This window comes from Tachyglossus aculeatus, chromosome 17 (genome assembly GCF_015852505.1).
Source record: "Tachyglossus aculeatus isolate mTacAcu1 chromosome 17, mTacAcu1.pri, whole genome shotgun sequence".
NCBI lineage: Eukaryota > Metazoa > Chordata > Mammalia > Monotremata > Tachyglossidae > Tachyglossus > Tachyglossus aculeatus.
In genome coordinates, this window is record NC_052082.1 from 3,234,129 (window position 1) to 3,261,910 (window position 27,782).

At 41.2% G+C, this 27,782-nt stretch overlaps 1 protein-coding gene across 17 annotated transcripts in view; it reads left to right on the forward strand.

The window, feature by feature from the left end:
• The window catches only part of ADGRL3 (adhesion G protein-coupled receptor L3), a 694,363-nt gene that overhangs the window by 277,611 nt on the left and 388,970 nt on the right, over nucleotides 1–27,782 (forward strand). For 16 of the 17 annotated variants that reach the window (XM_038759779.1, XM_038759784.1, XM_038759785.1 and 13 more), the window contains one exon: nucleotides 22,616–22,860. In XM_038759779.1, the coding sequence (XP_038615707.1) occupies nucleotides 22,806–22,860 (55 nt within the window). In that variant the 5' untranslated portion in view covers nucleotides 22,616–22,805. Of the gene's footprint in view, nucleotides 1–5,348; nucleotides 5,382–22,615; nucleotides 22,861–27,782 lie in introns of those variants that run through there. The other variant, XM_038759782.1, reaches the window with a different exon arrangement.

Consider the following 27,782-nt stretch of genomic DNA (forward strand, 5'->3'; position numbering starts at 1 on the left):
TTAGAATGGAGTCACTGTAAGCCACTTTGTCACTGTAAGGCATGTTCTTACAGTGTGGTGGGGGAGACTGCCAAACAAATAATTTAGATAGGAAGAATCAGAAAAGTGGATATTTAGGTGAGTGATTTTTGTAATAAGATATGCACTTGGATCTGCTATCTTTGGACATTTCATGTTTGCCCCACCTGAAACTCCACAGCACTTATGTACATATCTTTAAATTATATGTTATAAATTATTCATATTAATGTCTGTCTCCCCCTCTATACAGTATGTGTCTGCTAATTCTGTTGTATTACACTCTCCCAAGCACTTGGTACAGTGCTCTACACATAGTAGGCGCTCAATAAATACGATTGATTGATGTACAAAAGTTCATGGTTGCACAAAGTACTGATGAGATAACTGTGTGCGTGTGTGTGTGTGTGTGTGTGTGTGTGTGTGTGTGTGTGAGAGAGAGAGAGAGAATGCATGCAAGCGAGTTATCAATCCTAGAGGAGATGGAAGATGTGAGGGAAGAGAGGAGGAGAAGATGGATGAGTAAGGTTTTTAGTCCCTAGCATTTTCCAGGATGGAGTTTCCTTTACTCTTGATTATCTGAATTACATATTAAATGAAGATTAGATGCTGTTAAGATCACATTGGCTTTCCAAACAATTTTCTTGTCATTAAAGCATTGTGTTCCAGAGAGATGAGAAATTAATCCATTCTAATCTACCCTGCATTTAACTTCTGAAGTCTCCTTTATTTTTGTCATTTGTGTTTCAGTGCTATTTGTTTTAAGCTTTTGTGTCTTGACTTTAAGAATCAAGGGCAGAAATCAAGCCCATTTCCTTTTTAACTCCTCACACGACCAGTTTGTACTGAAATGGTAGTGTAATTTATACAATTCAGAACTTCTACTTTGCAATGGGGAGGACACAAAAATGAGTTTTGAAGGGGGTAATGTAAACTCCATTTAAAGAATGACAATGGGTAAAACAAAACAACAAAAAAATTTCATTATTCATTTGTCACCTGTCAGAGTCATAAAAATGCACTAATCCATATTTTATTCACACCAGCAGCAAATGAATTCCAGAGGCAAGATGGCCAAAATAGCTTTTGTTAACTAAGCCACCCTTCAGAGGCTAAGCAGGAACAGTTTGAAGGGCCACAGTGCCTGGCCAGAGAACAGTGACTGGTTGTTCTCCATTTGACCAAGGCATTAAAAACTGGAATAGTGTGGGTTTTTAAAAAATATGATATTTAAGTACTTACTATGTGCCAGGCACTGTACTATGCATGGGGTAGATGCAAGTTAATCAGGCAGGAAACAGTACATGTCCCACATGGGGCTCACAGTCTTTTAATCCCTGTTTTACAGATGAGGTAACTGAGTCACAGAGAAGTTAAATTCAAGTCGTGATCAGTTTAAATCTTCCTGCTTGTGTCCACGTAATGAGAATTCCACTCTTCAGCCAATGTATTAAATGACATGCCGTGTATTAATCAGCATATTACCTCATGATGGCAAGATATCCTGTCACTTTTTAAACTGAATTTAGTATTTATGGACCCAGTTTCATCGTCTTTTCTAACAAACCACCTAATCTGCTGAGGGGAAAAACAAAGAGAAGCAGCAGATCTTGGTGGATAGACGACGGGCCTGGGAGTCAGATGGTCATGAGTTCTAATCCCTGCTCCGCCACGTCTGCTTGTGTGACTTTGGGTAAGTCACTCCACTTCTTTGGGCTTCGGTAACCTCATCTGTAAAATGGGGATTGAGACTGTGAGCCCAGTGTGGAACGGAGACTGTCCTACCCGATTTGCTTGTATCCACTCCAGCACTTAGTACAGAGCCTCAGGTTCATTAAATAAACGTGTGATGGAAAATCCTCTAGTGGCCGTCATAATTATCTGTTCTCCCTCCTATTTACATGGAAAAGCCCTGTGGCCCAGTGGAAAGAGCATGAGCCTGAGTCTTCGAGGACCCAGATTCTGATGAGCCTGGCTTCACTGATTGCTTGCTGTGTGACCTTGGGCAATCCCTTAACTTCTCTGTGCCTCAGTTTCTTCAGCTGCAAAATGGGGAGTAAATCCTACTTTCTCCTTCTTAAACTGTGAGCCTCATGTGGGACAGGGAATGTAGCTAACCTTATTAACTTGCAACTACCCCGGTGCTTAGACCAGTGCTTGGCACAGAGTAGGTAATGAATACCATAAAAAACCTCAAAATAATAATACCCTGTGATCCGGTTAACCTTGTAATCTATCAATGTCTCCCCTAGGAACAGACTAGCCTTTTCTTCCAACATGAATGAGAGCTTTATCATTAACTTAGTTGTCAAGGTCTTCCTAGAGGAGTTTTGATGGACGAAATGTGTGGACATTCGACAAGAGCACGGGCTTGGGAGCCAGAGATCGTGGGTTCTAATCCTGGCTCCACCACTTGTCAGCTGTGTGACTTGGGAAAGCCATTTAACTTCTCTGTGCCTCAGTTACCTTATCTGTAAAACGGGGATTACAACTGTGATCCCCACGTGGGACAACCTCATTCCCCTGTATCTACCCTAGTGTTTAGAACAGTGCTTAGAACAGTGCTTAGCACATAGTAAGCGCTTAACATATACCACCACCATCATCATCATCACCTGACCCATTTGTAGGGAAAGAAGAAAGTGATTCTATATTATTTGTGCTGTCAATGAATAGAACAGTTTCTTGCATTCAGTGCATTTTTATGTCTTCGTTTTTCGTGGTTTTTCAGTCTAAGGCAGTTTTTATCCTGAGGGTGGGGATCTATTGTGTTCACACCTGCAGGTTTGTTGGACTTTTAAGCATAGTCAGAGCTTTAATGGTGAGAAATTGCTGATTTTCCAGTGCTTCTGAGAGAAATAGCTCTTATTTGGACTCCAATATCTATTGCCTATTTATACCATCCTCCTGGACCTTCTTTTGAAGATATTGCATTGCTTTGTACCACCTGATTATGAAGTTGCTAGTTAAATTAATATAAATGACTGCCTAAATGCTCATAAGTGACAGCCAGGCAATCACACAAAATTATATGCTGCCTTCCAAGTGACACATCTCCTTTTACAACTTGCAGCAAAGAAAATGAACAACTCATGAAAACCAGTTTGCAGTATTTTAGAAGATGAGGAAAAAAGTGGGAAAATAAATGTCTTCACACAGGCTCTTTTTGTTTAGCAATTGAGAGGGTCTGGGGTGTTCCTATTGGGAGTTGCATGGCGAAAGATTGATCAGTGCTGTTCATGGAAAAATATATTTGAAATGTGGGATTTTCAGAGCAACTTATTAGTAGAATGAGGGGAGAAAATGAAATGGAGGAGCCAGTAACAAAAATGTTGGAAATTTATCCCGGAAGGGCTCTATTTGTCACCTTAGCGGAGAAGGAAAATACTTGAACCTAGTTGCATTAGGTGTTTTTACTGAAAGACGGACAGAGATATATAGCCTCTTTTCTGTACAGCCCATTGAGTTCCCGTGGCATTACATCTTTCTCCATGCACAGAAGAAATGGTCAGTACTAATGGCCAGACACTTCTCAGAGAGAAAACATTTCAAAATTGAATTTAGGAAAATGTCAGCAGGCCTTCTTTGCTGTGATCTTGAAGCAATGATGAATGAAGCGTACAACATCCAGAGCATAATTAATATTCACTGGGGGAGGTGGGGGGGCGAACAAAACAAAAACTTTTTCCTCACTTTGTAGAAAACGTTCCACATCTGTTACTCCCCTATATGATGACATTCTTATTAAGGGTACCTTCAATTCCACATCTGTTACTCCCCACTATGACATTCTTATTAAGGGTACCTTCAACTCCAAAACAGCCGTAGGATTCTAAATAGGGGGAATGAAACCCCAAATTTCCAATGCAGTGGAGACCTTTAGTGAGTTAAAGGCCTAGGATTTATTTTAAGTATTGCCAAGTATGTAGTTCCTCTAATATTGGATATTAAACAATGAAAACTGCAATAGGTTTCAACAGGTCAGCTTCTTGTCCAAGTCCTGTTTGGTAAATTAAATTTTGTTCTGGATCTTAAAGTGGCAAATGTGCATCCTAAGCCCGGTTGTTGCTATTATTGTTTTTACTACTATTATTTTTTCCTTATTTCATTTTGATGATTATGATAGTCCTCTAGACTGGAAGCTCCCTGTGTGCAGGGAACGTGTCTACTAATCCTGTTATATTATGCTGTCCCAGGCACTTGGTACAGTGCTCTGCAAGTAGTAAGCGCTCAATAAATACCACTGATTGATGGTATTTGTTAAGAACTTACTATTTGCCAAGCACTGAACCAAGCTCAGGGTTGATATAATGTAATCAGGTTGGACACAGTCCCTGTTTTTCCCCACGAGAGACCCCGTCACGACACGGTGACACAGTCCGACACGGTGTCCCCAAAATAATGAGCAGTATATTTAACACTGGTCAAATGATTCATTTCACTTAACTTAGCAGTCAAAACAGACTGTTTTAAATGTGGCATTTAAGACAACCCCTGGTTCATTTTTTTTTTTCTGTAGGTAAAAGTGGCAGAAGGCCACTATCTTTAAATTATATATTGTAAATTATTTTAAGTAATGTCTTCCGCTCAAGACTGTAAGTCCGTTGTGGGCAGGGAGCGTGTCTACCAACTCTGTTGTGTTGTACTCTCCCATGCACTTAGTATGGTGCTCTGCACACCGTAAGTGCTCATTAAATACCATTGAGTGATTAAGTCCTTCCGAAGTTCTAGAAGCTGAAAATCTCAGTGAGTAGCAGATCCTGCAGCCAAGACTCCATCTAAAAAAAATATACTTAAAAGGGAAATTTTCAAGGCATGTTGAAATGAATTTACAAATGTATCCTTATTTCCACGGCAATTTTACGTTCCTTTCTGGTGATTCTTATCATGTCTTTATATGGGTCAATCAGAAATGGACTTGTTTGTGTAAGAATTGCTCCGAGAACTTCAAGATGGTTCCCGGAATAGTCGGAGGGATCCTTTGATTTCTTGGCTTGGGCCCTGAGCCGCGGTAAAGCTTGGTGGGAGGGGAGGGGGAGAATCGCCTGAAAACAAACAAAAAAATAAGGTCATGTCTGAGAATAGCTAATGGATGCTTTTGGTTTAATGATGTCTGAAGTGTCCTTTTTTATGCTGTTTAGCATTCAGAGCAACTTTTCCATTAGGGTAACTGTTTGAATCAATGGAAACTGATGTTTTCCAGACTGCCCAATTGAGCTGCTTTTATGTTTTTTTAATAGTATCTGTCAAGTGCTTACCATATGCCGGGCACTGTACTAAGTGCTGGGGAAGATACAACCTGATCCGGTTGGACAAAGTTCATGACCTACATGGGGCTCACTGTCTTATTCCCCGTGACATAGGTAAGATTACCGAGGCACAGAGAAGTTAAGTGATTTACCCCAGGTAATACAGCAGACAAATGGCATAGGTGGGATTAGTACCCAGACCCTTCTGATTCCCATGCCTGTGCTTTATCCACCAGACCATGCTGCTGCTTCTACAATAACCAGCTGAGTCTCTCCAGAGAGTTGGGGAATCCAGCATCCTGTATGGTACTTCCTATTGTTTGTAAATTTTACTATCACCTTCCAAGAACTCATCCTTGCCTCCTGTCCCTCCAGTTGTACACTGGCTTTGTGTTCACTGGCAGGCGGAGACAGACCTGATTACAACTCATGATGTCTAGTACTAGCCCACTGAGGATGTCAAAGCAGCTCTTTTTTGCTTTTTGTTTTTTCCTGCTTTCTTTGTCCATATATCTGGGGCTGAGAAAATAAATGTAAAATGAGGCTTTTCATGTGTTATTGATCAAGTATGATTTCTAGCTAGGTGTGGTTGAAATTATTCCTCATTTCTGAATGCCTGAGTAAGCGCTGGGCGTTTATATGCCATATTGAGCATCAGGGAAGAAGTCTCAGGCATTCTCCCAGACCACATGGAGCTGATTGAGTTAGTTCAGGGCTCAGTGCTTACTACAGTGCTCTGCACAGATTAAGCACTTACTTCTATAACTCTTGTTACTACATTAATTGATTACAATTAATACCACTGATTGATTCCATCTAATGGATGCTTAATCCATGGAATCCCAGGGACTGGGGATTGGTGTGTACTGTGTGCTGTGCTTTAGGAAGGTCCAAATCTAAAGCCATGGATCAATCAATCAATCGTATTTATTGAGCGCTTACTATGTGCAGAGCACTGTACTAAGCACTTGGGAAGTACAAGTTGGCAACATATAGAGACAGTCCCTACCCAACAGTGGGCTCACAGTCTAAAAGAATGGATGTCTGTGTCATCATCTTTAAAAATGTTTAATAGCAGCTTGACTGTGTCTGGTAGAAGGAGCTACCTTAATTTTTGGGAATTGCCTAATGTAGAAATATCAAAATGTAGGAAGTTGATTTTGGGGTAATAAAATACAACAGTTTCCTCAGCCCTCATTTCCTCTTCTCTCTCTCTCCCTCTGTGTCATCCTTGCACTTGGATTTGCAACCTTCACTGTCCCCTCCCTTGGCTCCACAGCTTATCTACATATCCATAATTTATTTATATCAATGTCTGTCTCCCCTTTTAGACTGTGGCTTATGGGCAGAGAACACGTCTCCCAACTCTGTTAGTGTATCAATTAGTCATTCATATTTGAGTCCGTATTGTGTGCAGAACACTGTACTAAGCACTTGGAAGATTATAGTAAAACAGAGTTGATAGGTTCCCTGTCCACAATGATCTTACAGTCTAGAAGGTGAAACAGACAATAGTAGTGCTTTGCACATAGTAAGTGCTTAATAAATGCCATCATTATTATTATTATAAATAAATTACAGATATGTACCTAAGTACTGTGGGGCTAAAGGAGGGGTGAATAAACGTGCAAATCCCCTCAGACTGAGCCCCCTCCTTCTTCTCCCCCTCCCCATTCCCCCTGCCCTACCTCCTTCCCCTCCCCACAGCACCTGTATATATGTACAGATTACTCTATTTTACTTGTACATATTTACTATTCTATTTATTTTATTTTGTTAATATGTTTTGTTTTGTTGTCTGTCTCCCCCTTCTAGACTGTGAGCCCGTTGTTGGGTAGAGACCGTTTCTATATGTTCCCAACTTGTACTTCCCAAGCACTTAGTACAGTGCTCTGCATGCAGTAAGCGCTCAATAAATACGATTGAATGAATGAAATCCAAGTGCAAGATTCATGGAGAATGGAGTGGGAGAAGAGAAAATGAGGGCTTAATAGGGGAAGACCTGTTGGAGGAAATGTGCTTTCAATAAGGCTTTATTGATGGGGAGAGTGATCGTCTGCCGGGTATGAAGATGTTGCCAATTTGTACTTCCCAAGCGCTTAGTACAGTGCTCTGCACATAGTAAGCGCTCAATTAATACGATTGATGATGATGATGATGATGATGAAGAAGGAGGGTTTTTCAGGCCAGAAGCGGGGCGTGGGCGAGAGGTCAGTGTCAAGATAAATGAGATTGAGGTACAGTGAGTAGGCTGGCATTAGAGAACCAAAGTGTGTGGGCTGGGTGGTGGGAAATCAGGGAGGTTATACATAGGAAGGGACAAGGTGATTGAATTCTTTGAAACCTATATAAGGAGTTTGATGCAGAGATAGATGGGCCACCGCTGGAGCTTGTGGAGGAGTGGGGAAACACGGACTGTGAACGTGATCCTGGCAGCAGGGTGAAGTACGGACTGGAGTGGGGAAAGAAAGGAGGCAGGGAGGTCAGCAGTCTCCCAAGCACTTAGTATAGTCCTCTGCAAACAGTAAGCGTGCTTATTACGGTGCTCTGCACACAGTAAGTACTCAATAAATACGATTGAATGAATGAATAAATACGATTGGTTGAATCCATTTGGCTTATTTTTCCCTCAGCTACTCTCATATGCCTCAACATCAAAATAAAGGATAAAATTATTCTGGGGAGAAAAGGAGACCCAGTGCCAAATGTCCAGTAATCTGGCAGTGGGATTCCACCTGATGGATTTCCCATCGCAGTTCATCTGTGTCCCCTAGGTCTGTTTCTGGCTGGCACAAAGTGCTGAACGATGGCACTGTATATCTTAGTGCGCAATTTGCCAGTTTTGGTTACTTTGGAGCATTGATCCTACTGGGTCGTCCAGGTGAATTACCATGGCAATTAGAGAATGGACCAAGACAGGGTAGCAGTATGATCTTGACAGATTGAGGATGTTCAAAGAATTGCAGGCAAGAGAAGTGAATTACAAACAAGTTTAAAGGGTAGTACTGTCATTTCAATCCACACTGCTCGGTAACCAGTGTAATTCCTGGGAAAATAATTTTTTCATATGGGTCTATATTTGCTAGCCTTGATCCTGGGAGTGGCTTATATTTTGTCTGATGTGTTTCACTAATCTGAAATGTGAAGTTTCTGGTGTTAATAACCTCGCCTTCTGGTTTTTCTCCACCTCCCCGTTTTGTACAATAATAATTCCATTTCAGGACTGCGTTTGTTCAGCTGGGAAATACTTCTCAAAACAGCAGTATCTCAATAGATTACACTTGGGAAGGAAACCAGCTCATAGTGAAATCATCTCAGATGTTAGGCTGACGTGAGGAACCTACTGTTTTTCCTGACTGAACAATTCAAAACGAAGTCCTGTTTCTGCCCTGTTGGGATATGGGCATCCACACTGTAATAACCTCTCCAGTGTTGGTTCTGGGAAGACTTAGTAAACCTGAATCCCCTCTAAGTCCGTACGGGAAATGATTTCCGATTCCTCCACTCCCTCAGCCATCTGGAGCAGGCTCAGATTTTGGTCGGGCCTGGCCAAAGGAGTAGGAGGGAGAGCAGGGCTGGTAGCTATCTCAGACATCAACTGGGAAAACTTCTAATCAATAAATCAATTATCAAAAGCTTACTATGTACAGAGCACCATACCAAGTTCTTGAGAGTAATAATAGTTATGATAATAATGGTATTTGTAAAGCACTTACTATGTATCTCCCCCTCGTCCCCTTCTCCATCCCCCCATCTTACCTCCTTCCCTTCCCCACAGCACCTGTATATATATATATATGTTTGTACATATTTAATACTCTACTTATTTTACTTGTACATATCTATTCTATTTTATTTTGTTAATATGTTTGGTTTTGTTCTCTCTGTCCCCCTTCTAGACTGTGAGCCCACTGTTGGGTAGGGACTGTCTCTATATGTTGCCAACTTGTACTTCCCAAGTGCTTAGTACAGTGCTCTGCACACAGTAAGCGCTCAGTAAATACGATTGATTGATGAGCACTGTTCTAAGCCCTGAGGTAGATACAAGCTAATCGGGTTGGACACAGTCCCTGCTCATTCATTCATTCATTGTCATATTTATTGAGCGCTTACTGTGTGCAGAGCACTGTACTAAGCGCTTGGGAAGTACAAGTTGGCAACATATATAGACGGTCCTTACCCAACAATGGGCTCACAGTCTAGAAGGGGGAGACAGACAACAAAACAAAACATGTAGACAGGTGTCAAAATCGTCAGAACAAATAGAATTAAATCTATATGCACATCATTAACAAAATAAATAGAATAGTAAATATGTTCTCCGCGAAGCAGCGTGGCTTAGTGGAAAGAGCACGGGCTTGGGAGTCAGAGGTCGCGGGTTTGAATCCCGACTAAGCCACTTATCAGCTGTGTGACTCTGGGCAAGTCACTTACCTTCTCTGTTCCTGTTACCCCCTGTTCCACATAGGGCTCACAGTCATCATCCCCATTTTACGGAAGAGGTGACTGAGGCACAGAGAAGCAGAGTGACTTGCCCAAGGTCACATTGCAGACAAGTGGCGGAACCGATATTAGAACCCAGGTCCTTCTGACTCCCAAGTCTGTGCTCTACCCACTTGACCACGCAGAGTATAGAGCGCTCTATCGGTTACATTTAGAGGGGATATTCTAGGTCTGTATTGAAGCTTATGTAAGGGAGAGCATTCGCTCCTGGAAGTCAGAAGACTTGGGTTCTAATCCTGGCTCCATCACTTTGCTGTGTGACTGGGTGCAAGACACTTAACTTTTTTGTACCTCATTTTCTTCATCTAGAAAATGAAGCTCAAATTAGAACAGGATCTTAGCATTCGTTTAGGTTCAGTTGAAAATGTTAATTTGCTTCGACATTTATGTTGAGAAGCAGCGTGGCCTAGTGGATAGAGCACGGGCCTGGGAATCAGAAAGTCATGGGTTCTAATCTCAGCTCGACCACTTGTCTGCTGTGTGACCTTGGGCAAGTCACTTCACTTCTCTGGGCCTCAGTTCCCTCATCTATTTATGAGGATTAAGACTGCGAGCCTTATGTTGGGCAGGGATGGTTCCCAATTATCTTGTATCTGCTCCAGTGCTTAGAACACTGATGGGCACATAGTGCTTAACAAGTACCATAATTATCATCATCATCATCAGTCGTATTTATTGAGCGCTTACTATGTGCAGAGCACTGTACTAAGCGCTTGGGAAGTACAAATTGGCAACATATAGAGACAGTCCCTACCCAACAGTGGGCTCACAGTCTAAAAATTATTATAATTGCTTATTACCTGTCCACCCTCTGTCATAAACTGAGAGCCCCAGGTGGGACAGAGACTGTGTCCACTTGATTATCCTCTAACTACTGCAGGGCTTGGTGCAGTATTGGGCACATAGTAAGCACTGAATGAATACCACAGTTATTACTACAAATTTCCTACTGATGAGGAAACAGAAAGTAGTGAGAACAAAACTGCTAAGGAAGAGCATCAGCGCTGAGATGGTAGTAGGGAACATAGGATGGGGAGAAGAAAAATGACCAGAGGTTTCTGTTGGGTGCAAAGATGAGTGTGGAACCAATGGAGGTTTCTGAGGAGTAGAGAATGTAAAGCCATAATGACAGTGATATTTGAAAACAACAAGCATCTAAATGTGCAATGAGATCCTTGCTGTTGGCTCACGTTTACAGAAGTAAAATGAACGAGGACTATGTCATGGATTCATCCTCAATTCTTACCCCTGCTGTGTATTCTCAGTAGGAAGAGAATGTCAATAGAACAGGTGGGCCAGCATTTGCCGACCTTCTAATGAGCACGTACACAGACAAAAGTTTCAGCAGAAACGTTGCATCATGCACACAGGCCGAGAAACTCTCCCTTGGTAGGAACAGCCTCCAGCTCCCTTTGGGTATTTTAGTGTCTGATGCACCATAATGAGCCATTAAGGACCGTGTTTAATTCGAGCTCCATCCAGGAGGCCCCTGCTGAGTTGGGCTAATTTCAAAACATGGGTTTTTTCGGCAGGGCCCTGTTGCTGCTAATTTTTTGGCTTTGCTCTGCAGTGTGGGAGATAGAAGAACAAATTAAAAAAGCAGGGCATTCTGTTGGTCTTGGTAAGAACACGCATTCACGGGTCCTGTAGCCATGTATATCCCAATTCTCATGCACACCACCAAGGCAGCACTCTTGATTTCCTGAATGACTTGGATGCAGTTGTTCAATTCCACAAGGAAACACTTGAGACCTGAAAACATTTTAGTATTTCATCCTACCGAAATTTTATTATTTGGATACATTACGGCAGCTTTTTAAAGAGACGCTCAGCTACCAGCGATGGTAATTCCCCCTTTTAGAAAATGATATTTAAAAAGGAGCTTTTATGTGAAAATCAAACTCCTTGAAGTGCTAATTCACGTTTTAAAGATGAGCAATCAGTGAGGGGCGACCCCCCTCTCAGGCAGTAAACCAATAACGATTTTTTAGTTAAAGCACTGATTTTAACCTCATTATACTAGCCTAACAGCATCCTAAATTAGAACTGGACCTGCCCTTAGTATTCCTTTAGCTTCATTGGGAAATGTTAATTTGCTTCGGCACTTATGTGGAGAACCAGCGTGGCCTAGTGGGCAGAACATGGGCCCGAGTGTCAGAAGGATCTAGGTTCTAATCCTGCTCTGCTACTTGTCTGCTGTGTGACAGTCACTTTACTTCTCTGTGCTTGTTACCTCGTGTAAAATGTGGTTTGACTGTGAGTCCCATGTGGGATGTGGACTGTGTCCAATCTATCTTGAATCTACCCCAGTGTTTACTACAGTGCCTGGTGCATAGTAAGCTGTAGCAAATACCATTATTATTATTATCCTTATACTCTGCTGTTTTTCATCTTAATGTCTGTCTCCCCCACTAGAATGTAAGCTCCTTGAAGGCACGGATCATGTCTATCAAATCTTTTGTCCTGGACTCTCCCAAGAGCTTAGTATAGTGCTCTTCACACAGTGGGTGTTCAATAAATACCACTGATTGAATTCTTTAGTGTTTCTTGAAGAGGAATAGCGGGAACCTTTCCACTTGGGTTTCAATGTGGAGATCCTAGCTGTGGGTAACAGTTTTGTAACTTTACTGCAAGCTATATTGAAGTTTCCTTTTTTGAATGGTCACTGGTTACAATACATTTTAGTATTGCAATTTAATGGCTTAATTGTATACTAGAAGTAAAATCATATAAACAATTTTGTGCGGTCTGAAGAGGTTAACTTCAGGAGAGTTTGTAGGAAAATCACTTCGGTGTAAAACATCAATCTAGTTTATGCTTAAACTACATGTCAACCCCTGGCCAAAAATAGGAATGATCATTAAAACCCAATTTGCTACTAAATATTAATAGACATTTACTAGATTATAACATATGTGAAAGACAATTAAAATTAACCCATTTTTCTCCTAAAGGGTTTTCTCATTAAAATACCAGGTGCCTAGACTATTTGCTATTCCATTTTCCAGCAAAAAAAAGAAAAAAAGTTCATCAGATGATAATGCTTGGAAGAGAGAGAGAGAGAGATGTGTGTGTATCTTCAAACTGATAGCATATCGACTCTACAATGGTCATATTGAAATTGTAAAAAGCTTTCAGTTTGCAATCTCATCTTCACCTAGCTCGAAAAGTGGAATGTTTCATGCCATTTTAATTCAACTGTAGAGCTGGAGAAATAGCTGCCGATGACTCTGCATGGGAAGTTCTTTTATATTAATGCTAATTGTGAGCAAGGGAAGCATGGACAAATTAAGTCCATAAATAATCCCCAAACCTAATCTGAGCAAATGGCTTTACTGTTTCTCCCAACTGGACGAGAGCAGATTATTTCAACCGGCCAGTAGTTGGTAGGTCACTGCTTACAGATGGAAAATTCCCAGTGCTTATTTGGGATTGAGAGAGTGAAGTTTTCCCTGGAGAAAACACTGCCCTGCTATCCTTTCCTTTCTTCACTCTGACTCTCTTTCTTTGCCTTGACTTGCTTGCTCTCCGTCCCCAGCCCTTTGCAAGTTTTGGGAGGCTGAAGTCACCACTCAATAAATACAGTTGACTGACTCACAACTGTAAGGTTTCTTTTTCCCCTTTTTTTTACCACACATTTGATTAGTCTGTGGGTGACAATCTGTCCGGGATCCTTCTCAGCCAATCTGGTATATTATTGGTCTTAAAAAGAAAAAAAAAAAAACAAATGGGACAGGGTAACTTCCCTCTCTTCCTGACGCCACCCTGTCTGCTGGATGGGGCAGTTTACAAGCCGGAGAATGGTGGAATCAGCTCTCCAATCATAAAGTTTCAAAATGGACTGAAATCAATGTGCATGTTTATCTTGATTCTCTTAGAGATGAATATTTCAAAAGTATACTTTTTGTTGTAATATAGACAAACAGTTCTCATGGTTTCACATTTATGGTTTTTGGAGGGTACAGTAAAGTGCTTTTGAATGAGTTTTTTTAATGGCATTTATTAAGCGCTTACTATGTGCAAAGTACTGTGCTAAGCACTGGGGAGGTTACAAGGTGATCAGGTCCCACAGGTGGCTCACAGTCTTCATCCCCATTTTACAGATGAGGTAACTGAGGCACAGATAAGTGACTTGCCCAAAGTCACACAGCTGACAATTGACAGAGTCAGGATTTGAACCTATGACCTCTGACTCCAAAGCCTGGGCTCTTTCCACTGAGCCACAGTGCTTCTCCTTCTTTTATCTTCACATTTTCAGTTTTGATTGATAAATATATTTTGCGTAAAAGAAAATAAGTTCATAAAACCAGGAACACCTTCAACTATCATTAAAGGAAAAGAGAAACATGGTAGAAAATTTGCGTTGTTTTATTTGACATGGTCAAGTAGTGATATACACGTCAATCAGTCACATTTATTGAGCACTTACTGGGTTCAGAATACTGTACTAAGCACCTGGGAAAGTACAGTACAACGGAGTTTGCAGACAAATTCCTTGTCCACAATGAGCTCATAGTCTAAAGGGGGAAACAGACATTAATATGAAGAAATAAATAAATTACCCATAGGTATGTAAATTAATAGTATTCCTGGAGGCCCCCCCCCCCCACATATCCAGGTGGTTAAGCGCTTAGTACAGTGCTCTGCACACAGTAAGCCCTCAATAAATACGATTGAATGAATAATTTCAACATCCATAGTATCTTCTCCACTTATGAAGAATATGTAAGCTCCTTGAAGGCAGAGGTCACCTTTACCAATTCTATCGTGTTTTACTCTCCCAAGTGCTTAGTACAGGGCTTGGCACATGGTAGGTGTTAAAATAACATTGATTGATTATGTGTGTATAAATATGATTATAACAGTGAATTATATCCAATGATCAATCAGTGGCATTGAGCTCTTGCTGTGAGTTGAGCACTGTATTAAGTGCTTGTATGTGTTAAAATAACATTGATTATGTGTGTATGAATACAGTTATATTGAATTACGTCTATTGATCACTCAGTGGCATTGGGCTTTTGCTGTGAGCAGAGCAGTGTACTAAGTGCTTGGAAGTTATGTGATTGCATTATATTTAGCCACATCAACCCTCCGGGCACTTGTATTCAGCAGATGTAGTAGTGGATTGTTTTTGTATTCATAAATGGCTATTGCAGATGTGGAAATAAGCTCTTTTTTCCCCCAAAGTGAAGTACACAGTTGTACAGGGGTATTTATCCCTCCCTCTTTTTTGAAACCTTTAAGAATCAAGCTTCAAGTGGCTCCCAAGATACAGGTAGTGGATTGCTATTTAGAAGTACAGTGAGGCAAGCGCTGAGACCCTCTGACCTCATCTGTCATCCGTCTTTTCCCCTTCCCTGTAAAAATGAATCAGGGGAAGAACACTTCAAAATTCTGGAAAGAGCCCCTCAGAGAAAGCTTTCTTTAAGTCCCGGTTATTGTGGCTCTGGTGGTTTGGGACACTGTTCAGTGAATCATGGAATGATTGCAAAGCTTGCTTATGAGTGATGAATGGTTAGAGTCTTCATATAAAGGATATATTCATAATTACATTTTGCAGCTGAAATATAGGTTCCAGCCTCATTCATTTAAAACCTTTCAGAATTAACGGGACTATTTGTCTTTGGTTTCTATTGATTGGTCTGGTTCGTACATGGAGCTCCATGCCCAGATGGGTTAGAAATATTTGCCGTGGTTATCCAAAAAGGGAAGTGGTTTTAAATTAAAATAGGTTAGTATTTGTGAAAATGTATACTGTTTTGCTGTGAGTCAGTTATCCAAGGGATTCTCTCATTAAAATTGTAATTTGCCTAGGTGGGTTACGGGGTTTGGCTGGTTAATGAAAGTACTTCCAAGTTGTTTCAATTTCTAATCATGGAGGAATGTGAACCAGTCATAAAATAGCATTTGGTCGATGATAGCGAAAATTAGGCTGCGTAGTTTTCTTTGAGTATGAATTGGGAGTGTAAGGCAAAAATATTCAATTTTGGGGCGGATTGCGTGGTCTGCTCTCTTGTTACAACTGGCTCACTTGCCCACATAGGCTTTGGACCACTGGAAGAGCAGGGCATAGTACAGTTTGTGGTGTTTGACAGTGCATAAATTTGAAGGAATGTGGGGGCAGGGGTCTTAGGGAAATATGGAGGAATTCACAAACCAGCTAGTTATAGAAGGAGAGGAACAGGATATCACTGTATCTCCTCCGAGATAGGCGTTTATGACATCTATCTCTTTGCCAACCCCTTTCTCACATCTTCCCTATGGCCTGGTACTTCCTTCCCCTCCATATGTGCCAGACCACCACTTTCTGCACTGTCAAGGTCTTATTAAGGTCACAACTCCCAGAGACCTTCCACATTTATGCCCTCTTTTCCCCAACTCCCCCTTCCTTCTGTGTTTATGCATTTGTATCTGTATCCTTTGGACACTTGGAATTCACCCCATCCTAAGCACCATAGCACTTATTTACATATCTGTCAATTATTAATTTATATTAATGTCTGTCATCCCCTCTAGACTGTAAGCTCATTGTGGGGGGGGAGCATGTCTACCAACTCAGTTGTACACTCCTAAGTGCTTAGGACAGTGCTCTGCACACAGTAAGCACTCAATAAATGCCTTTGATTGATTTATCAGAAAAAAGAACCCTGTATTTTCCCTTCAGAGGTCTGTGCAAGACAAAGTGATTTTTTTTTAATGCCATCAAAATACTTCTTTTGCAAGTTAGTAAAACTTGAGAAGCTGAATTAGGAGCTATGGGATGTATTTTTTGTTCCTTATGCCTTCCGTTAATTTTGCATGCTGAAAACTGACTTCTGTCCAGTGATAGGCTGCACAGTCCTTTTATGTTTGTCCAGCAAAACATGTCTAAGATTTTCTCATGACGAGCACCGTAATTTTTCCATGGTGATTTATTTAGGCTTTGAATAAATATCGGTTAGTTTTCAAAATTTTTTTACAACAATTAAATCAATCAGTTGTACTTACTGAGTGCTTAATGTGTGCGGAGCACTTTAATAAATGCTTGGCAGAGTTCAGTATAACAGAATTTTATTGCAATAAAAGATTTCCTTTTTATTGCATTGGGGCTATTAAGTTTTGGGGGAGGACTTGCTAGACATGAGATGAGTATCACTTCATATGGGCATTTTTCAAGGATACCTTTCCTAGTATCATGGCTCAGTGAAAAAGAGCATGGGCTTTGGAGTCAGAGGTCATGGGTTCAAATCCCGGCTCTGCCGATCGTCAGCTGTGTGACTTTGGGCAAGTCACTCAACTTCTCTTTGCCTCAGTTACCTCACCTGTAAAATGGGGATTAAGACTGTGAACCCCCTGTGGGACAACCTGATCACCTTGTAACCTCCCTAGTGCTTAGAACAGTGCTTTGCAGATAGTAAGTGCTTAACAAATGCCATTATTATTATTATTATCCTACTCTACTCTAGGATACTGATATCCTAGCAGTTAGTCCCAGTGCCTAACTGTTTACTGATTTTCTCATTAGTCTGGGTACCGTGGTTGGTTTTGCAAGCAACTTGGGTATAAATCGCTTCAGCTTTAATGCAAGATGGCTGGTTGGGGTGGAGCATGGTAGGAGGCTCAGGATCACAACTGGAAAGATGATTGTGAAATAATAATAATAATAGTAATAATAATAATAATGGCATTTATTAAGCACTTACTATGTGCAAAGTACTGTTCTAAGCATGGGGAAGTTACAAGCACTTAGTACAGTGCTCTGCACACAGTAAGCGCTCAGTAAATACGATTGAATGAATTGGTGGAGTGCAATTTGAACCCATGACCTCTCACTCCACATCCCGTGCTCTTTCCAAGTCTTCTTGCAAATGATTTCTTGGTTCCTAATGAGTGAAATCTAGCCTCTTCTGTGACAAATGCAACTTTTGGCTGAGCCTCTGCTGATCTCGACCCAATCTTTTACTCCAGATCCTGTTAGCAATGTCACTCATGTCACATAAATCTGTGCTAGGTGTCATGAAATAAACAACAGGATCTATCATATCCACAGCACTGGGAGAAATATTTCCACTTTCAGTTCCATGACACCAGCCCTTGTGTACACAACCACAATGAAAAACTCATTATCTAGAAGAGAAATGGCCCAGACTGCTGGTGATTGAGAAATGAATGTTTTGTTTGTTTGCTGATGTCCAATTTTTCTTGAAAACCTCCTTAAACTTCAGTTCTTTTCATGAAATTAGTTTATCTTCCCTGAACAACCAATTTCTCATTTACATTCCCTCCGCTAGAGAAACAGTAAACATTTATTAGTCAGGATATATATTGTTAAATTTTAGTGTGAATGGATCTGGCTCTTGTGCTGCCATCAGATTTATTGTAGTTGCCTCTCTGATTTTCTGTGTGAATATCCTTGTTGTTCCCTGTCTGGTTAGATGTTAAAGTACTAGACATTTGAGTGGTGCTATGTACTGACCAGTGTCCTCTATTACCACCCAGGCAAGTGACCATATAATAGACAAAGGTGATGGTGGAAGTCACAGTGGGGATCGATGATCATCGTTGGCGAAATTTACAAGAGTCTTTCACCTTGTTCCCTGTTTCCATCTCTTACATTTCATACTACTTGTAAAGGGAAAAGTTCTTGTTAACTGACATCTCACTGCCAACTAAGCAGTAAATCCGGCTGTTGTCTTCAGAGCTGTCCTCCAGATTTTTCTCCATTACTTATCTCTCTCTTCACCCACTATCTTCAACCCAGCCATACACTCCTCCCAACCATCTCATACCTTCTCTTCTGCCAGGGATGCTTTTTCTTCTTTTTCAGATCTCACATTTTCTATTATCAACCACTCAATCAATTGTCAGTCGTATTTGAGAGCTTACTATGTGCAGAGCGCTGTGTGTACTCTTTGTGTACCCCAAGTGTACTATGTGCACCCCAAGCAGCGTGGCTTAGTGGAAAGAGCATGGGCTTGGGAATCAGAGGTCATGGGTTCGAATCCCGGTTCCGCCAATTGTCTGCTGGGTGACTTTGGGCAAATCACTTAACTTCTCTGTGCCTCAGTTAACTCATCTGTCAAATGGGGATTAGGACCGTGCGCCCCATGTGGGATAACCTGATCACCTTATATCCTCCCCAGCGCTTAGAACAGTGCTTTGCACATAATAAGCACTTAACAAATGCCATCATTATCACTAGAGAAGCAGCGTGGCCCAGTGGAAAGAGCCCGGGCTTGGGAGTCAGAGGTCGTGGACTCTAATCCCAGCTCTGCCACTTGTCAGCTGTGTGACATTGGGCAAGTCACTTAACTTCTCTGGGCCTCAGTTCCCTCATCTGTAAAATGGGGATGAAGACTGAGCCCCACGCAGGACAACCTGATTACCTTGTATCTACCCCAGTGCTTGGCACATAGTAAGTGCAGAACAAATACCAACATTATTATTAAGCACTTGGGAGACGACAATATAGCAACACAAAAAACACACCATCAGTAGTATTTATTAAGTGCCTACTATGTGCAGAGCAGTGTAGTAAGCATTTGGGAGGGGATGATGTAACAGAATTGGTAGACAGGGTGCATTATTAAATCTGGAACCTCCTTTATTCTGTTTTACGGCATCTTTCTCTTTGTGGAGTTCAGCAAGGTCTCTTCACAACAAGGGGAGCAGCAAAGGTGTGGGTAAGGTGAGATTATGGGGCATGAGCTCGGTAGTGCTGTTCTGAAATCAAGTGATCTGGGAAGATTTAGCTGTTCTACACTGTGGTGATCCTTCATGTACAACAAGTCTGTACAAATAGCCATGCCTCTTAAACTGAGGGCCTGGGTCTTATCTGATTAACTTTGAACTACCCTGGCGCTTAGCACATAGTAACCACTGACAAGCAACTTGGGCCACTGGAAAAGAGTGCAGTTCAGAGAGTCAGAGAACCTGGGTTCTAATCTCAGTGCAACCACTTGCTTGCTCAGTGACCTTGGGCAAATCAGAAGGTCTCTGGGCCTCAACTGTAAAAAGTGGATTCAAAGACCCCTATCCCTCCTGCATAGATCTTGAGTCCCATGTGGGACAGGGGATTGTGCCTGAACTTTCTTCTTTACCCCAGTGCTTGGCACGTAGTAAGCGCTTAACACCATGAATAAAAGTAAAGTTTATAAGAAGTATCATTCATTTTTGATTAAAATCTTTTCAACCATGATGCAGTGTTGGGGGGAAAAAAATTTATCCACACCCCATTTCCCAGTTCAATTGAAAGACTAAATCCCTATCTTGATGTGGGTGAGACTGGACAGGAGCTGAAATTGGATATGGCTCCAGAAGATCTCTTCCCTTCTGAGGCTGATTTCCATCCTCTGGACTGTTCCTTTTATTCCAGTGGTCTGGTACAGTAAGCGCTCAATAAATACGATTGAATGAATGAATGAATGAACACTCTGGGCTCTCCCTAGTGTTGTTCCTGGTAGGGATAAATACCCATTCTCTGGAAGACTCCAGCTAGTACTCTTGCTTCCTCCCAAACTACCCCCTTCATTAGGCTTCCCTCTTGTCCTTCCCACTGTCAATCACTTGCCCACATCCTTTCCCAGGCCTGGAAATCCCTTCCCCTTCCAAACAACTCAGTTCTCCCCATCTACAGAGCCCTTCCGAAATCTCCTCTCCTCCAGGAAGCCTTCCCCAAATCGATTTCCTTTCTCCCCACTTTATATTCTTCCATCTGCCCCTTAGGCGCTTTGGCACCTCTTGGGTATCTACAAACCCCCATTGCACTTATGTGCTTATATACTTCATTACTTCCTCCTATCTGTCTTCTCTACATCTTAAACTCTCAATAGAAAGAGAATGGGCTTGGGAGTCAGAGGTCAAGGGTTCTAATCCCGGCTCTGCCACTTGTCAGCTGTGTGACTTCAGGCAAGTCACTTAACTTCTCTGGGCCTCAGTTACCTCATCTGTAAAATGGAGATTGACTGTGAGCCCCATGTGGGACAACCAGATTACCTTGTATCCCCCCCAGCGCTTAGAACAGTGCTCTCACATAGTAAGCGCTTAACAAATCCTATTATTATTATTATTATTATTATTGGGCAGGGATCATATTCACTACTTTCCATTGTGCACTCCAAAGCACTTAATACAGTACTCTGCACTCAGTAGTTGCTCAACACAATTGCTGTTGGTTGATGGAGTCCAAACCTCCGATGTGTCCTTTACCTGAGCAATCAATCAGTAATATTTATTGAGTGCATCTCTGTGTAGAGCACCGTACTAATACAGTAGAGTTAGAAGATGGGAACCCTGTCCCCAGAAAGTTTATAATCCAGTGGTGTAGATGGACACTAAAATAAATGACAAATAGTAAGAAGCAACAGGGTTTAAAGATATGTACATAAGTGCTGTAGGATTGGGTGGGATGGGTGAGTACCTGAGTTCTCTGTAAAGAGCTACTCCAGCATTGTCAAAAACGGTAGGCAGGCACCCAAAGTTTCAGGAGAACACAATCTGAGGAAATTGATTTGTAGTGCAAAAGAGAGCTGATGTTAAGATCATACAACACTCTGGGCTATTTATCTGGAATGAGGAACTTTGAGTGTTAAGATGCCATAATGATTCAGAAAGCACTCTTCCTTGCTGAGGTTAATACGGAATTAGAGAATATCTTGTTGACAGTCACAGGAGACCCTTTTTTAATTTGTTCATGTTATGTGGCAGTCTGTCCCATACTGAAAGGATTCATGGGTCCCAGTCCTGTGAGTTGCCCATTAAATGCGTAATGGGGAATCCAGAGAGACTTTTAGGTTCAAAGCACTCAATAATTTGGTTTTCAAAAGGCTTAATATGAGACCTTAAAATGTCAGTGGGAGCTCTTTAAATGAATCCAGAAAACTCATCTCCTCGATGCATAAATTGCAGTTCTTCATTCCTCTCCTTGAAATGTTACTGCTTATGAGAGAAATTTCTGGAAATTAAATGCAGGGCTACTTTCATTCCCTCTAGCCACATATGTGTTCCTCTGCTATAGTGTATTGCTGTCATGTAATTAATTGTGGGCAAGACAGACAAATAGTGAATAAAGTACTAAGCCACTTGGCTTTTCAGCTGCCCGAACTGAGATAGTTGAAAAGAAAAAAACAATAACAGGCTCTGTTTGAAGGGAATTTGGGGAACATGTGCATATCCACATGTCAGAATGTGTCTTGGTAGGGCAAGGTAAATCTCCTCGGGGCTATAAGTTTTGCTTTATCTAAAAATAAAAAAAAATGTCATATGCCGAATGACTCATGAAGCAAGTGGTGTCTTGGTCTTATTTATCTTAGGTTGTGGTGATGGCCTGAAATGGTTACCATTTTATCTTTGAAAATATAAGTTGTGTGCGACACTGTAGGCTTTTCAAATTAACAGAACCCACGGTTGAATTTAGGATATCCCCTGCTAGAATGTAAGCACCTGGAGGGCAGAGGCCCTATCTATTAACTATTGTACTCACCCAGGCAGTTAGTGTAGAAGTCTGCAACCCTGTGGGTACTCCGCAGATACAATCGATTGGCTAAAAGAATTAAAGGTAGCCCTTCTACAGCTGAAATAAAGTGTCCCAAGAATAGATCAGTAAACTAAAGATGTCCCTTCTTACCCCTTGCACTCCCACAGTTAATGCAGTAATGTGTGCCAAGTTCAAGTCAACTTCACAATCTGTAGCTCAGTAGCCTTGACTGTCCTACAACATAGTTAATTAAATAAGAACTAGATTTACAGAAGTTTGAACCGGGGTAAAGTACACTTAAATAGCCTTTCTGCAATCGCGTCATTTTTCTTGGAGTGATATATTGCTGTCTTGTTACTGACCAAGCTTTTTTTTTTTCCATTTGTAGGTCTCGGATTCTGGATATTGGTATTTTTGTGGGATTGTGTCCTTTTTTGTTTTTTTAAGGGAGTTTTTTTTTAAGTAGTCACCTACCTGGCGAAGTGCAGAAGTGGGAACAGACAGACGGACACTTATTTCATTTCACTATTGAAAAACACTCATTGCCGAGAAACCTTCCAGTGATATAGTCCACAACCATGCGGTCATCACAGCTGCTATTCTTCATGATGCTCATAGCACCAGTAGTTCATGGTAAGAAAATGATGGGGATTTGGGCTGGGGGTGTTCTTCCCATTTATAATCAGGTGTCTAAGATGTCCTGTTTGAAATTCAGAAGGAGGACTCGGAGGTTGAATGTTTACCATCCATGAATTTTGAAGGCTTGGAAGAAGTTTCAGTTCTGGTAAAATGGGGACAAAGCTGCATTCTTGATGGACTGAGCATTGCTTTTCAACAGCTATTATATGGCTCCGCCCCTTCATAAAAATTTTGAATATTTAAAGAACTGCATGGCATCCTGGAAAAGGCACTGGCACTGGTTCTAGTCCCAGCAGTTCTAATCACACTTGCCTGCTCTGTGATTTTGGGCAAGTCATTCAACTTCTCTTGGCCTCAACTTTCTCATCTGTAAAATGGGGATTCAGTATCTGTCCCCCCTCCTACTTAGACTTTGAGCCCCATGTGGGACAGGAACTCTGTTCAACCTGATTCGTTTATATCTACTCCAGCAATTAGAACTGTGTTTGAAAGATAGTAAACACTTAACAAATGTTGTTGTTTTATTATTATTAGGCCACTTTGCAGTAGCGAATTAGCTATTGGGTGGCAGTTCCATGCTTTTTTCACTAGGTTGCACTCACTATCAAGTAATAATAATAATATAATAATGATGGCATTTATAAAGCGTTTACTATGTGCAAAGCACTGTTCTAAGCCCTGGGGAGGTTACAAGGAGATCAGGTTGTCCCACGGGGGTCTCACAGTCTTAATCCCCAGTTTACAGATGAGGCAACTGAGGCCCAGAGAAGTTGTCACTTGCCCAAACTCATACAGCTGACAATTGGCAGAGCCAGGATTTGAACCCCTGACCTCTGACTCCAAAGCCTGGGCTTTTTCCACCGAGCCACTGAGTACCTGTATGATACTGTATTAGTCATTTAGATTCCCCTCAGTTGTAGCATGGGGGTAAAGCGCCTTCTCCCTCTTTATGAGGCCTCTTTGAGTCAAGCCCTGTAACTTGATTTTTTTGTGTGTGTGGTATTTAAGCGGTTACTCTATGCCAGGCACTGTACTAAGTGCTGAGGGAGATATAAGGCTGGACACAGTCCGTGTCCCATAATGGGCTCGCAGTCTTAATCCCCATTTGACAGATGAGGTGACTGTGGTGTAGTGAAGTGAATTGCTCAAGGTCCCACAACAAATAAGTGACACAGCCAGGATTAGAACCCAGGACCTTCTGACTCCCAGGCTGGTGCTCTGTTCAGTAAGCCGTGCCAGTTCTCTAATTCTTCTAGATAAGTGCAATCTATGTTTCACTGCAGTGTAGAAAGGCTAGTCACATTAGCATCTGATAAATGAGTGAAACAAAGCCAGCCGCAAGTCTGAAATTGCCATTCATCAAGGTGATTAAATCTGGCAAGTGCTGCCCTCTTTTAAGCATTATTCCAAATACTTTTTCAGACCCATCATCTCTTGAAAGCCTTTTGCCAATGTTTAATCATATCAGCCTCACCTACATTCGCCAATAAAAATATCACCTGCTATAAGATTTTCAATCCCGTAGGACAGATTTTCTTTATACATCATAAACAAAAAACAAATATGGATTATATACATATAATATACTACATATTCATTTTAAATGCTTTTAAAATATTGCTGTTGTTCGATTCAGATGCTTGACATTTGTATCTGAATGGAAGTGATTTGGTTAGGATTGGGAGTAGAGGTTTAGAGACATCAAATGTTTGCAAATCCTAGTGTCAAAAGTATTAGGTAAAACAATGCTGTCAATATACCCTGTGGTTTTTGGACTTCTAAAACAGATAATGGATGCCAACTTGTACTTCCCAAGAGCTTAGTACAGTGCTCTGCACACAGTAAGTGCTCAATAAATACGATTGAATGAATCAACTTTTAAAGATTCAAAGTTTACTATCAAATATACCTCCTTTGGGTTCCATAATCACGTAATGAAAAATTCCCCAAATCCTTTTTTCTCCTCTGTTCATGAGCAAATGTACTTTTACCCCCATTTTAGGAAACAGCGAGAATGGCTAAAACACCCTTGAAAAGGGGACATTCTGTTTTGCATAATGACTCATTTTGATAAGTTTTTAGAAAATCCAAATTTGTCTCAGTAGGGGAGGCAGCACCATAATCATTACAGATAAGAGTAAGAGTAGATTGATTAATAATATTTGTTAAGCATAGGTTACAGGCTACGCACGTGTGATAGGCACAATTACAATCTGATCAATGCTGTTTCTGTCCCAAATTAGGCTCACAGTCTAAGAAGTTGCATTGTAGTTTAAGGAATGGAGTATATATGTACGTTCAGAAATCCTACCTATGGTCAAGTGCACTTGTGTGTTGGAGCAAAAATGCTGATGTGGTAGTTGGAGAGATACAATCCAGGCATCAAAGATGAGACCTTCAGGATTGCGTGCTATAAAGCTACCAATAATAATTATTATAATAATAGTATTTATTAAGTACTTGCTGTGTGCCAAATGCTTTCCTAAGTACTGAAGTAAGCAACAGTTAGTCCAGCCGGATACAGTCCTTGCCTCACATCGAAGCTCAAGTCTCAGTATAAGGGAGGTCAGGTATTCCCATTTTCTAGGTGAGGAAACTGAGGCTCAGAGAAGATGTGACTTCAATCAATTAATCAATCAATCGTATTTATTGAGCACTTACTGTGTGCAGAGCACTGTACTAAGCGCTTGGGAAGTACAAGTTGGCAACATATAGAGACAGTCCCTACCCAACAGTGGGCTCACAGTCTAGAAGGGGGAGACAGAGAACAAAACCAAACATACTAACAAAATAAAATAGAATAGATATGTACAAGTAAAATAAATAGAGTAATAAATATGTACAAACATATACATATATACAGGTGCTGTGGGGAATGGAAGGAGGTAAAATGAGGCAAGTATAATAATAATAACAATGATATTAGTTAAGCAATTACTAAGTGTCAGATACTATTCTAAAAACTGGGGTAGATACAATCAGATTGTCCCGTATGTGGCTCACAGTCTTAATCCCTATTTTACAGATGAGGTAACTGAGGAACAAAGAAGTTAATCAATCAATCAATCATATTTATTGAGCGCTTACTATGTGCAGAGCACTGTACTAAGCACTTGGGAAGTACAAATTGGCAACATTTGCCCGAAGTCACACAGCTGATAAGTGGCAGAGTGGGGATTAGAACTAACAACCTCTGACTCCCAGCCTGTGCTCTTTTCACTAGGGCACACTGCTTCCTCAAGAGGACAGGGCCATGAGCCAGTCGCTTAGAACAGTGCTTTGCACATAGTAACCGCTTAATAAATGCCATTATTATTATTATTAAGTCATGTTTGGGGTGAGTATAGTTGGGTTCTGTTGGAGGCTGGGGGTGTGAGAAGCTCTCTGCTCCTTTTCTATGGGATCAGAGCAATGATCCCAGCTGCTTCCCTTCCTTTCCACAGCTCCTCACCCTTCTCTTTTCAGAATAGCTGTCAGGTGGGTAGGGAGCCACAGCATTGGCTTATGTAAAGAGTGTGGCTCTAGCAATGCCCTGCTGTGAAACTCTTCTTCTAGTACTCTTCAGCTACAGGGTTATCATATTTGAAAATTGGTATTAGTCGCAGTCCTTTCTCCCTTGGAGAGAAGAAAAAAAACAGATGTATTGCAATCCAGGAAGGTGTTTTATGTTCTGGATTGAATGGAAAGCTGCGAGGCCTAGGGAGAAGGAGAGTGGCCTAGTGGAATGAGCACAGGCTAGGGAATCAGAGGACCTTAGTTCTAATTATGGCTTCGCCACGGCAGCCAGTAAGAACTCAGTAAATATGATTGATTATCTGCTGTGTGACCCAGAGCAAGTCACTTAACTATCCAGTGCCAGAGTTACCTCATCTGTAAAGTTAAGGTTAAGACTGTGAGCCCTATGTGGGCCATGGACTGTATCCAATCTGATTAGCTTGCATCAACCCCAGCGTTCAGTACGATATGTGGAAATACTATTTTTAAAAAATGGGGCGATATGATTGCCGAATATCATTGATCTAGAGTTAAAATTACTGTTTGTAAACTTCTGGAGGGCAGAGATTGTCTTCTAACTCTATTGTATTGTACTCTCCCTAGCTTAGAAGTTCGTCTACACACAATAATTGTGATAATTGAGATATTTGTTAAGCACTTACTATGTGCCAGGCACTGTACTAAGGGCTGGGGTGGATACATGCAAATCAAGTTGGACACAGTCCCCGTCCCATGTGGGGCTCACAGTCTCAGTTCCCATTTTACAGATGAGGTAACTGAGGCCCAGTGAAATGACTTGCCCAGGGTCACACAGCAGACAAGTGGCAGAGCCAGGATTAAGCATGCAATCAGTATGATTAGTGAATTGATTGGACATATTCCCAAAGCAGCTATGGGATTAAGGACTTGCGCAAGGACCCAGAGCTGTATAAGCCCCAGTATCCATGATGGAACCAGTATCCCAAACTAGGCAAGATCAGAATCGGCATTTGTTAGTACCAGAAATGGGGAGATTACAACAGAGAGTTTTGAATAACAGGTTTCCCTGAAAGTGTTTATGACTCTGGAAGGAGTCAGACCACCAGACCTTACAAAGCTTGCCTTGGCTTAAGTACTTCAGGCCTCTCTCTCTCTGAAGAACCATAATAAGTAATTAGATCTCCTTTCAATGTACCTATGCAAAATGGATGTCATTATCTTATGCTAATGACTTCTCTAGTTCCTTGGTATAGAGTACCTCTTTGTCTCTTTTTTGAATAGAATGTTAAAGAGAACACTTGGAAAATAAAGTACTGTATTTACATGTGTATACACACAAAAAAATCCAATTCAAGATCTTTCATTTGACTGCATTTCTACACTGCTACTTGATCAGTACCTCTTGAGTTTTTGTCACCTTTTCTTCATCCAAGTTTGGGATG